We start from the raw sequence: 12,047 nt of genomic DNA, 5'->3' as shown, positions 1-12,047 counted from the left end.
TTCCGCGCTACCCTCCGACAATGGGAGTCTCTCCCACTCACCCCCTGCAAAATCAAACAACAAAAGACTACTATTAGTATAAGCATAACATCAGCTAATAATCCAAGTGTACATAGACCAATGCATCGGCTCAGCCAGGCAACCTATTATGTGAAAATTCGTCGGCACTCTATACGTGGTCATCCTATCACTCCGGCCGAATTCCCAGGCTCCACTCGCGAAAAACCATTTTTTCTTCCATTCCTTATGAGCGTCCGGGTGGCCCACCTGTATTTGGCGAGTCGTACCATCAGTGAACTGCCCGTTTGCCAACTGCGAGCAGTACATCCACCCTCGCAATTTGGGGCTCGACTTAATCTCAAACAAGTTTGAGAATTGAGTCATATTCGGGGCATCATACCCCTCATCTCGGAACAATATATACAACCCAATTAATGTTCTCCAACTATTGGGCGTCAGCTGAGCTGGTGCAATCCCTAACTTCCTCAACATATACTGGAAATAGGGGTGGAGAGGAAGCCTAAACCCATGGTGGAAACTCTTGGCAAAACACAAAATATGCCCCTCCGGCGGGTCACTCAAGACATCACCCTCTCCCGGGAGGCTCAGATGGATATAATCGGGAATGTGGAAGTCCACCCTCAATTTTTCAAGGTCCTCCTCCGTCATCCTGTTCTCACACAACCCATCCACGGACCAGTATGTCTTAGGCACAATGTGCCTACCCACATCACCACAACTGGTGGGCGTCTCTCCATCATCGCTGTCCTCACTACCAGAGCTTTTTCCCTCACTTCCCATCACCATGGACAAGCTCTCCTGGACGGTCTTGAGCACTTTGCCCACCCCCATATTTCCACACCCCATCCGGGGTCGGGGCATATTGGGCCTCATCGGCGTCCCATCACTTGTGGACGCCCGATCAGACTCTCCCTCATCTGTAGAACTGTTCTCATCTGAGGAAGCCATGAAATGTCCGACCTCAGCGCACCTGCCCATCCAAGACAACACCATGGACATATCAGATCAATACTGGTTTCCCACCCCCCCCATATGTGCTCTTCTACCCCCAATTTGGGACCATTCACCCTATCACCTTTTCACATGCTCAGCCACCAATCATTTATCAAAGCCAGTATTCACAATATCAATTCAAGCAGACAAGCAATAAAAACACAAGCCTTTACCTGTATTGTGCGGCTCCAACAGCTCAGACGGGTTCCGACCCACTTATCTTGTCTCCTCCGTACCTAGCCACAAACCACAACACTCAATAAATTACAAAGTCAAAAATGAAGGCATGTTGCCTACCCAGTGCTCGGCAAGGCTCCGACCCACTTGCACCTCCACCTGCCCCTACTCACATCATCCACAAAATTCACAAACAGAATTCCAAGGTCCGCCTCAGGCTGGACGACCACAACTTCTCAAAGTTCTCAATTTTCAAAGGCACAATCAATATATCAAGTGGGTATGAAAATTTTTATTTGAATTACATACCTCAAAGTGTGAGAATCAATGCTGCCCGAGCCCACTCAGCCACCCTCCGCGCAGCCCAACTCCTCCGGCCCGAGCTCACTCACCCCGAGCCGCGACAGAGCCCGAGCCCGAGCCCGAGCCCCCTCCGGCCCCTCCCACGCACGGCAAGGCGAGCAGAGCCCTTCGCCTGCCCCAAGTCCGTGCACCCGAGCCGAGCCCACTCACCCCGAGCCGCGACAGAGCCCGAGCCCGAGCCCCCTGCTCGTCCACCCACCGCGCCAAAAGCTCCGACCCGAGCAGACCCACGACCACCTCACCCGAGCAGGCCCGCGCTGCCAACAACTCCGGCCCGAGCCTCCCCTGCACAACGCCTCCGAGACAAAAAATTTCGAGCTTCGCCTCCGACCCGAGCAGCGCCTCTGCTGCACGCCTCCGCCCCGAGTCCGACCCGGCCTACACTTTTCCTCTCCGGCCCGAGCTCGGCAGATCCGACCTCTTTCTCTCTCTTTCCGACCCGCACAGCTCCTTGCAACCCGAGCCGACCTCAGCCCCGGATCCGATCCCTTGCTCTTCCGACCCGCGCAGAAATCCCTCCGACCCGAGCTCCTCCTTCGCCGACCCGACCCTCTCTCTCCGACCCGAGACTACCTGGCACAGTCGAGCTTTTCTCCACCCACCCGAGCAGCCCTTCCCCTGTTGTTTTTGGATCCGAGCCCTGCTCTCCCTTCCGCCCAACAAGTTTTTAACAAAGAAAAAAAACAAAACACGCGGAACAAAAGCTCACAGCACCTCTCTCTCTCCAAAATGCCAATTTATTTCACAGCCTCTCTCTCTCCAAAATACATCTACAGTAACAAATGTGAGATATGGGGTGGGTCTTTTATACCTGAGCTACACTGCTTAATCCCAGATTCTTATTTACAGAGGGCAACATCCCACCAGTACATTGAACGGGGTTCACTGGGTTTTTTGCGAAGTGTCTACTGCTCGGAATACAGGGTGATCAGAAATTCAAAAAAAAAAAAAAAAAAAAAAAAAAAAAAAAAAAAAAAAGGGAAATCTTTCATATGTAACCCCCAAGCTTTCCTGCAGTACAGCTTTTCTTGCTAAGGAACTTGGGGGACTTCTAGACAGTAGCTTAAGCAGGAACAAGTGTGTGGTTACTTGTCGTTCTGCTCGGACTCTTTTGTGTACAAAGTTCCCAACCAAGAAGTATCTTTTGCTCGGAAACTTGGGGGACTTCTGTTCGTATGATTAATCGTCTGGGCATAACGACAAGTCACACAAGGCCTAACATCATGCGGTTTGGGCCTAGACCCAAAAGACTAAGCCCTTCCTGGGCTCCTAGCCCATGATCTACTAGGCTCCGGCCTCCTAGGCCACGACCTCCTGGGCCCCGGCCTCTTAGGCTCCGGCCTCCCAAGCTCAAGCCTTCCGGGCCCCCGACCCGTGTCAACTCACTCGGATCCCCGAGACCGGTGACACGTGGCGCTTGTACAGTGCAAGTCACCACAAAGGACACGTGTCGTCACCGGATTGGTTGACACTCTTCCAAAGGTACTATAAAAGAGGTACCTTCTTGTCACAAAAGGACAACTGAAATCATTATTATACTATTCACTCACTCTGCTTTCAGATCTCTCTGAACACTGACTTGAGCGTCGGAGGAGCTTTGGCCGGCACCACACCGGTGCCCTTCCCGCTCACTTTTGTGTACCTGTGCAGGGTGCTCTGGATATCATTCTCTCTCATTACTCACCAGTCGGACCCAGCTACCCGTTCTTGCCCCACTTCGACGTGTCATCCACTCAGTGGTGGGTCAACGGGCCTACGTGGTTCGACTCGACGTTGACTGCTTTACCATTTTTGAGCATCAACAATGAGAGATGGAGGGGGAGGACTGAGGAGGTAGAGGTCGTGTGGATCTGATTGGGTTAATGGTTTTTTGTGTTTTTGCTTTTCTTTAATGTTAGTAAATGATAAATAAAAAATAATGTTATTTTATTTCTACTCAATCACAATTAACCAAAGTTAGTCCATACAGGACAAATTTTTAATAAGGTGGTGAGCAATCTCCTTTTAGGACAAGGATCCTTTTAAATAGTCTAGCCGTCTAGGGCTCTGAAATCCAATGATGCCGTCTTAAATAGTTTTAAAAAAATTGTCTAAATCAACAGGAAGGTTCGTATAGAGAAAGTCTGAACAACATACTAACACAGGGCTTCAAAATTCAATGATGCCGTCTTAAATAGTTTAAAAAAAATTGTCTAAATCAACAGGAAGGTTCGGGTAGAGAAAGTCTGAACAACATACTAACATAGGGCTTCAAAATTCAATGATGCCGTCTTAAATAGTTTAAAAAAAATTGTCTAAATCAACAGGAAGGTTCCAATCAAGAGAAAGTCTGAACAACATAGGGTTTCAAAATTCAATGATGCGGTCTTAATAGTCTAAAAAATAAGGCATCTTCACTCCTTGCCTGAATGTCTGCGGTTCGATATTAATTAATTAAAAATATCTATTTTTTATGTTTATCTTTCAAAAATATACTATTCCTGTTAAAATTCGTTTTTTTTTTTAATGAGCCGGTAAAAATTAGTTAAATTAGAAAATTGTTTAGTCATCCATCATCAATTATCAAATGTACATTAATTTATGTGTAAAGTTTTGATTTCTTGATTACCGCTGAATAATTGATCATGAAAAGTCACCATTATTAACTGTTAGATCAAAATTTAATGTTTGATATGCAAACTTGATTTAAAAAATAGGTTTAGGATTAGGTTATCGCTATTTAGATTTAATTTTTTTATTAGTAATCTCAACAATTTTATTAATAGTTTTAGTTTTAGAATAATATTAGTTTTAGAATAAATATGAATACCAAGTTACTAATTATTGGATTTAGATATTTAGATTTCGAGGAATAAGTAGATGGATGAAAAAGAAAATAGAATTAAGAAAATAGGAAATTAATTCGGAGAAACATTGAGATTGACACCCAAGAACTAGGAAACAATGCTGCCAATGCATGATAAGTTTTATGCTATTGTATATTGAAATGTGGAATTGAAGAAAAAGTTGTAGAGTTGGTGACGGCGAAGGGTATGTTTTTATTTGAAAGCATGCATGCGCTGGATGCACTGCACTGCATTTCTACTTTGTAAGCGCACCCATGGGCATGAAATATTCCATCATCCATCACATGCACTGATTCTTTTTTTGGGCCAAATGCATTCACTGATATATTAAACACATGTATTATTAAGAATGAATGTATAATAAATCAGTTAAACACAGTACTAGAGCCAGGACGCGTAGAGAAGATATATATGCACATATATAAGCTTCCAAAAAATTAATAATAGGACGCGTAATTACAGTGGCGATTGTGAATTGGTGGAGTAGATGTGGTTTTCCCAATTATTATATTATATTAGGAAATATGAATAATGATGAATTAATCAAAGCATCCGTCGTAAATATTAATTAAATACGCACCAAAAAGTCCTGATGACTGAGAGTTGGTATCTTGCCCTTTTCCTTAATAATTAATTATTAGTTGAAAATTTGAAATTAAGTGCAATGGGCAATGGAGAGAGGAGTGTAAGTCTAAGAGTCAAAAATAGTGAAGACAAGTGAAGAGAGAAAATCACAACGAGTATTAAACGGCAATGACGCCATCGGAGATTGTAAGATGAAATTTAAGTCCGCGCACGCAGTACCACAAGAAAGTAGTGGCCAGAAGGAGGGAGCAGCTTTACAGCTCCATCTCCTTCATTCCATATATAATATATTCTCATCGCCCATAAGGCAACAAATAGACAGACAGACAGAGTGAGTCAGACAGAGGCACAGGTCCGATAGATCGAGGTGGGAGTAGTCTGCAGGAGGTAGCACGGCACAGCGCAGCTAAATATGGCAGAAGGAGGAACAACGTTGGAGTACACGCCGACATGGGTGGTGGCTTTGGTGTGTTCTGTCATAGTGCTCATATCTCTAGCCGTCGAAAGAATCCTACACTACCTTGGCAAGGCATGTCTTATGAGTTATGTCTACGACTCCCATCCATCTCAATTTCAAATTAATTATTCTGATGGAATTAATTGTACGTTTGCACGCAGTATCTCAAGAAAAAGAAGCAGAAACCTCTGTTCGAGGCCTTGCAGAAGATCAAAGAAGGTCCGGATCCTCTCTACTGCTCATCCAATGGATCACAGCATATATAATTTGATTGATTGAATTAAGTTCCAGATATATATTAATCCGGGTACTGATGGATGATGATGAAATTCAGATGAATAATAATGATTCTATATGCAGAGTTGATGCTTTTGGGGTTTATATCACTGCTGCTGACAGTGTCCCAAGTACCTATATCCAAAATCTGCATAACAGAGAAACAGGCCAGTGAATGGCTGCCTTGTAAGAAAAAAGAAGAAGAAACCAGTTCTAGTGCCCATTTCCAGACCACCTTCTTCACTTCCTTTATTCCTGGGACTGCCCGTCGCCTTCTTGCTGACTCCTCTGATTCCACGGGCTACTGTGCTGAGGTCATTTCTCTTTGATGATCAAATTAATTAAGTAGATTAGGACACATCTAGCTTGCTCAGACTATTGAAATCAAATTAATTTATTTTCCAGGGGAAGGTCCCATTGCTATCTACCACTGCGTTGCATCATCTTCATATCTTCATCTTTGTGCTAGCTGTGGTGCATGTCACTTTCTGTGTTCTAACCATTCTCTTTGGAGGGGCGAAGGTAACTTGCATTCCATCTATATATATACCTCTTCAACATTAATATGAAAGTCTGTTTGCTTTTAAATTTTCCCTTTTTCCTCTTGCTCTTTACATTTTCTTTTAATTTGCATCTACGTTTTCAATGGAGTAGATACGCCAGTGGAAACATTGGGAGGATTCTATCGCAAAAAAGGAGTACAATCCAGAAGAAGGTAATTCGAGCTAGCTGTTAATCTAGCTGGAGCTAATGTACCTTTACATTCTTCATAAGCAAGTGCTCCAATTCTTAGTTTTTTGTCTTTCATAGCTAATTTGTAAGTTGAGTGCTTTTCTTCTAGTTCCTATGATTCTTATTCAAGTACAATTAACTATGTGCATATATATACAGTTTTGACAAACTTCACCCACGTCCAAGATCATGATTTTATCAGGGGTCGCTTTCTGGGTATTGGAAAGAATTCAGCTATGCTAGGTTGGTTGGTGAGTCATTACATCCTTAATCCTTCTTTAGCAATTATCACCATCATCCAGTCAAGTTACAAGTTACTCTCTCTGCCTAGCTAGTAGTGGATAAGTTTGTAACTCAACTAAAAGTCTAAAAGTAACCAAAATTACACTATGCTTTGCAAAATTGCAGAGAACCTTGACGACTAATGCCTATAGTTTTCCAATTTTCAATATGCAATTAATGTATGTTATGGCTCCTCTTTTTTCAGCATGCATTTTTCAAACAATTTTATGGGTCAGTGACCAAAACAGATTATATGACAATGCGTCTAGGCTTCATCAGGGTAAGTTATTTTAATTTTTAGATTTGCTATCATACATTTTCAGTCAATGTTTCCACACAATTCCTTTTTCAATTTTTAAACTAGTTCTTCTGTACCAGACCCATTGCAGGGGAAATCCAAATTTTAATTTCCACAAGTACATGATACGTGCCCTTGAAGCAGATTTTAAGAGAGTTGTTGGAATAAGGTTAGCTACAATTAATAAGATCACATCATGCTCATAGTTTCATTAGCTAGTTGCTTCTTTTCTATGGTTGGCTGACTGCCTTTTTTCTTTGAGGATGAGTTGCAATTTAGAGGTCACAGCTGGTTTGAAGCAGAAAATCATGTCTTTCCATCTGTTCATAAATTTTAAGGCCAAAGCATACTACTTAATTATTCTTACTTTATAGATCTTATTAACTTTTCAACTATCATTTGCAGTTGGTATCTTTGGTCCTTTGTGGTCATCTTCTTGTTGCTGAATGTCTCTGGTAATTTCTTTCCTACTACTACGTCATTGTTTTTATTCCGTTCCAATAAAATTCAGTTACTCTTACAACTCTACACTGTTGCTGTACGATGTTTAAAATGCAATTAGTACATAATTTCCTAATCAATGTTGTGAAGATCATTACTGACACTTCTGGTGTTTCTGTGCAGGTTGGCATGCATATTTCTGGATAGCATTCATTCCCTTCATTGTAAGTTCTCCAAATTAATACAAGTAATGCAGTATTGTTTTTCTTTATCACAATTTTGAATATTATACACCATGACCATGAATTGCAATTTCTGAATTTAGATATGTGATGTTAATTATGTGATTATGTGCTAGCTCTAAAACTCAACATATATATATATAAAGTGATGTTTGCTTGACAAGAAATAGACAGTGTAGCATGAATTACACTTTAACATAAGGTTTTTGGCTTTCTTTTATTTGACCTCACAAGTAGAAATAATAATGACAAAAAGATAAAACCACCGATCTGATTATCTGTATGGTTTAATCGTGAATCTCATTCATGTCCAATGATCATAAAATTGTGCATCCATTCCACAAATCTGAGATTAAACCTGCATAGGATAGGGAAGTTAATATGTATGTGGATTTCTGTCCTACAGCTTTTACTTGCTGTTGGCACTAAGTTGGAGCATGTAATTACCCAATTGGCCCATGAGGTTGCTGAGAAACACATTGCCATTGAAGGGGACTTGGTTGTTCAACCTTCGGATGATCACTTTTGGCTCCACAGGCCCCGACTGGTTCTCTTGCTGATTCATATCATCTTGTTCCAAAATTCTTTTGAACTGGCGTTTTTTTTCTGGATATGGGTAAGAATTAGTGTGATCAAAAATTTACTTATTATATATATGTTGGACAGTTATGCAGATTAAGGTGGAAGTGGTAGATTTATCATATATCGTGCCTCAATCTCTTGCAGGTGCAATATTCATTCGATTCCTGCATAATGGGAAAAATTGGTTATATTATCCCAAGACTTGTTATCGGGTAAGGTCATGTTCATATATATGTGCCTGCGTGTGTGTTTGTATTTTTTGCGTTATATTGATATCTCCTAACACAATTTGTGTTTCATAAATCTGATATGTTTTTTTCTCTCTTTTGTGAATGCCAATATCCATTCTCAGGGCATTCATTCAGTTCGTCTGCAGCTACAGTACCTTACCACTCTACGCAATTGTCACACAGGTGAGTTGCAGGATTAATATTTAAAATTTCTGCAATTGCATCCATTTTTATTATCCTTTTGTTGGAGATTTTAGACTGAGATTCCAATGATTATTTGTAATGAAGATGGGAAGTTCATTCAAGAAGGCTATATTTGAGGAACATGTACAAGAGGGCATTGTTGGCTGGGCACGGTCGGCAAAAAAGAACAACCTGTTGAAAAAGGCTGCTAATGGTTCTAGCCAAGTAGGTCCCAAAGACGCTTCCGTCACGGTTGAGTTTGCTCATGTATCAAATAAGGAGGAATCTTCACTGCAAGATGGCACTAGAAATAGAGGAGAAATTGAGCCTGAACTCCCATTGATAGATCAAAATGAAAAGCCTCTCGGTCTCACTCAAACCCACCATAATACTAGTAAAATTCAATAGAACCATGTTAAAGTGATTTGATGTGTTGCAATGTACACTGCATAACTTTACCTGAACAGACAAACGCTCATTTGTTCTACGTATTTTTGACCTTTTATTTATGTTTTATTGTAAATTAATTTTATCGACATCCCAAAATTTATACATTTAACTTTATTCTTTCACAAACAAAAGAAAAACTTAGAATCAAGTTTAGTAGATGATTAGATCATATATTGACCCAATTTGATCATCGATCATTGCTACAATCACAGCAAAACAATAAAATTTCAGGGTCTCTTTCTAAGCTTAAAAAAAAAAAAGGAATGCTGCATGATTGAACGAACATTGTAAGAACCTTTCGTACTGACACCCCTGCCACCCACGTCTTATTTTTCTTTTGAACAAAGCCCTAATTTTATTTCCTTTTGATTTGAGTCCATAATAACTGGCAGGTTTAATATTAGAAGAAAATAAGCTTGAAATCCCTTTTTGAAATCTATGTTTCCATGTCTGCTAAGGAGCATTTTTACTTATCCAGTGTACCATTACATGTTCCCATGTCTCTTAAGTAACAGTATACTGGAGAAGTAAAAATGAAAAAAATAAAGAAAGATAGACATCAAAACAAAACAAAAATCAAAAGCTAACAAGAAAAAAAATAAAAAATAAAGAGAGAGATACCTGGAGGCATTGGTGATGTTTGCTCAGATGGAAGGAAGACGGAAGAAGATGCTAGTCTACCGCTACAAATGGTTAGAGTTTAGATAGAGGTATCAAAGGGGCCGAGCCGGCCTGAGCACGGCACAGCATGACACGATTAAAATAGGCACAACATGAGTAAATGAGCCGGTCCGGGCCGAAGTTTTTAGCTCGTTACGCATGGCACGACACTGCACAAGCACGAGCACGAAATGGGCCTGAATTAGGCACAACATTATTAACATTATTTTTTCCATTTTTAAAAAACTTTTCAACAAGAATATTCAATTTTCATGCAAAAGAATATTAATATTTAATTATAAAGAAGAAAAAATATCATAAGATTAGTTTTCTCACTCTAAAAAATAAAAAATAAAAAAGGCTTGTGGGCCCGCCCGTTTAAGGCATGGCACAAGCACAAATGGTCCGCAGACCGTGGGCCGTGTCGGGCCTAACTCTTAATTATATGGGCCGGCCCGAGCATGACACGAAAATACGATGGGCTTAACTTAAATGGGTCGGGTCGGCCCGTTTAACATCTCTAAGTTTAGGGTTAGGGTTTAGCAAAGCATCAGAAAGTCAGAAGCTTCGAAACACACATGCATAAACCCTCAGAGAAGCTTCGAAACGCACCATTTTCGCGTCCTCGACCTACATTTGAGCAACTAGTTTTTTTTTTTTTTGGACATTCTAAAGTCCCAAGGCCCATAAATAAAAGACTACAGTATAATAGACCTGGGCCTCATACCGCACTCAGCCGACAAACTAACATCTAACCGAGGGGGTGATCCTAAACATAAAGCCTAGTTGATTTGCTCACTCACCTAAAAAGTAAAGACGCACATCCACGCACTATGGCACGTGTGAATAGTATTTTTAAAATAAAATTATAATAAATTAATAAACTGAATAAAATTGAGAGAAAGATAAAAAGATAGAGTTTATATGAAGAAAGAGTAGTGGTAGGCGAATTTAGTTATTTTTTATTTTATTGAATTAATTTTGTACTATTTAACCTCTTTAAATAAAATTTATTTATTTTAATAGTTTTGTTTAACAAGGGATACTTCAGGTAAACCAAAGTAAATCCTAAATCTTGAATTTATCACTCTTTCTTTTGGGCATGTTACATATTTTCATGTTACACATTCAGCCAGATGGGGTATAACAATTTTTGTCCATACAAGGTTTTCTTGTGTCTGAAAAGTCAAGTCATCTTGGAAGACTTTCATTACCTACTCATTTGACAATAAAACGGTCAAGCAGACAACCTATATATCACAAGCCTTTGGAGTTCAAATAAAATTAAGAGTGCTTATTAGAGGTGTATATCAGGCCGGGCCGGGCCGAGTTTAGCACGGGCACGACCAATTTAAAGTCGGTTCGGTCCGTCATTAAGTGGGACGGGCCGGGTTGGGTCAAGGTTTTTTTATCTCGTTGGGCCAAGCAGACACGAGCTCGTCTTAAGTTTGGTTGGCCTGAACCCGTTAAGGGTTTGGGCCAACCCGTTTATATTAGTTTATCAATTATTTTTTTAAAATTTAAAAATTACTTTTTAGTTCCATAAATAAAAATATTTAAAAAAAACTAAATACAATTACATATTTACTAACAAACTTATTTCTTATTAATTGCTAATTTTTAAAAAATTATGTTGACATTGTTGATTAATGTTAAAAATTATATTGACATTGTTGATTAATCTTTAAATAATAATATAAACTTAAAATAATTAATCGGGTCGGCCCGGCACGACCCTTTATAAGCTGGGCCATTGGCCGAGCTGCACTTATTGTTTAAAATAATTGGGCCGGGCTGGCCCGAGCATGGCACGAAGCACGAATGGGCTGATTTTAAACGGGCTGGGCCAGCCCGTTGTACACCTCTAGTGCTTATATTACCACTCTCCTATCCTATTTTCCCACCCACTTTATTTTTACACTTACCATTAAATTTGAAAAAAATATAAAAACACTCTTCATACTTCATATTGTTTCTATAATACTCTTTAACATACCAACTCAAATACTCACCTTCTAAACACTCTTCCCACCCCTCTTAACTATCATCTCACTCACCCATCTTTTTTCCATAATTTTTTTCTTCCATAAACACTAATTCAACTTTGTCAGCAAAACTTAAAGTTGATGCTCATACAACTATTAAAATGTATGATTATTCTATACCCTAAACCCTTTTTCATTTATTTATAGTTTTAGATTGAGAATTCATTTTATTTTAATGTTTCTT

At 40.0% G+C, this 12,047-nt stretch overlaps 1 protein-coding gene across 1 annotated transcript; it reads left to right on the top strand.

The window, feature by feature from the left end:
• Positions 1–5,124: 5,124 nt before the first annotated feature.
• On the top strand, positions 5,125–9,246 carry MLO15 (Seven transmembrane MLO family protein). Its single transcript, XM_086242850.1, has 14 exons — positions 5,125–5,514; positions 5,604–5,661; positions 5,803–6,032; positions 6,124–6,240; positions 6,373–6,433; positions 6,610–6,701; positions 6,938–7,012; positions 7,111–7,199; positions 7,436–7,485; positions 7,655–7,695; positions 8,120–8,329; positions 8,440–8,507; positions 8,648–8,708; positions 8,814–9,246. The coding sequence occupies exons 1-14, from the start codon at positions 5,398–5,400 to the stop codon at positions 9,114–9,116; spliced, it is 1,572 nt and encodes a 523-aa protein (XP_086098976.1). The 5' UTR covers positions 5,125–5,397; the 3' UTR covers positions 9,117–9,246.
• The last annotated feature ends 2,801 nt before the right edge of the window (positions 9,247–12,047 follow it).

This window comes from Dryas octopetala, chromosome 5, assembly GCF_963921425.1.
Source record: "Dryas octopetala chromosome 5, drDryOcto1.1, whole genome shotgun sequence".
NCBI lineage: Eukaryota > Viridiplantae > Streptophyta > Magnoliopsida > Rosales > Rosaceae > Dryas > Dryas octopetala.
Note: the sequence above shows the minus strand (reverse complement) of the source record. Positions and strands in the feature narration are given on the sequence as shown.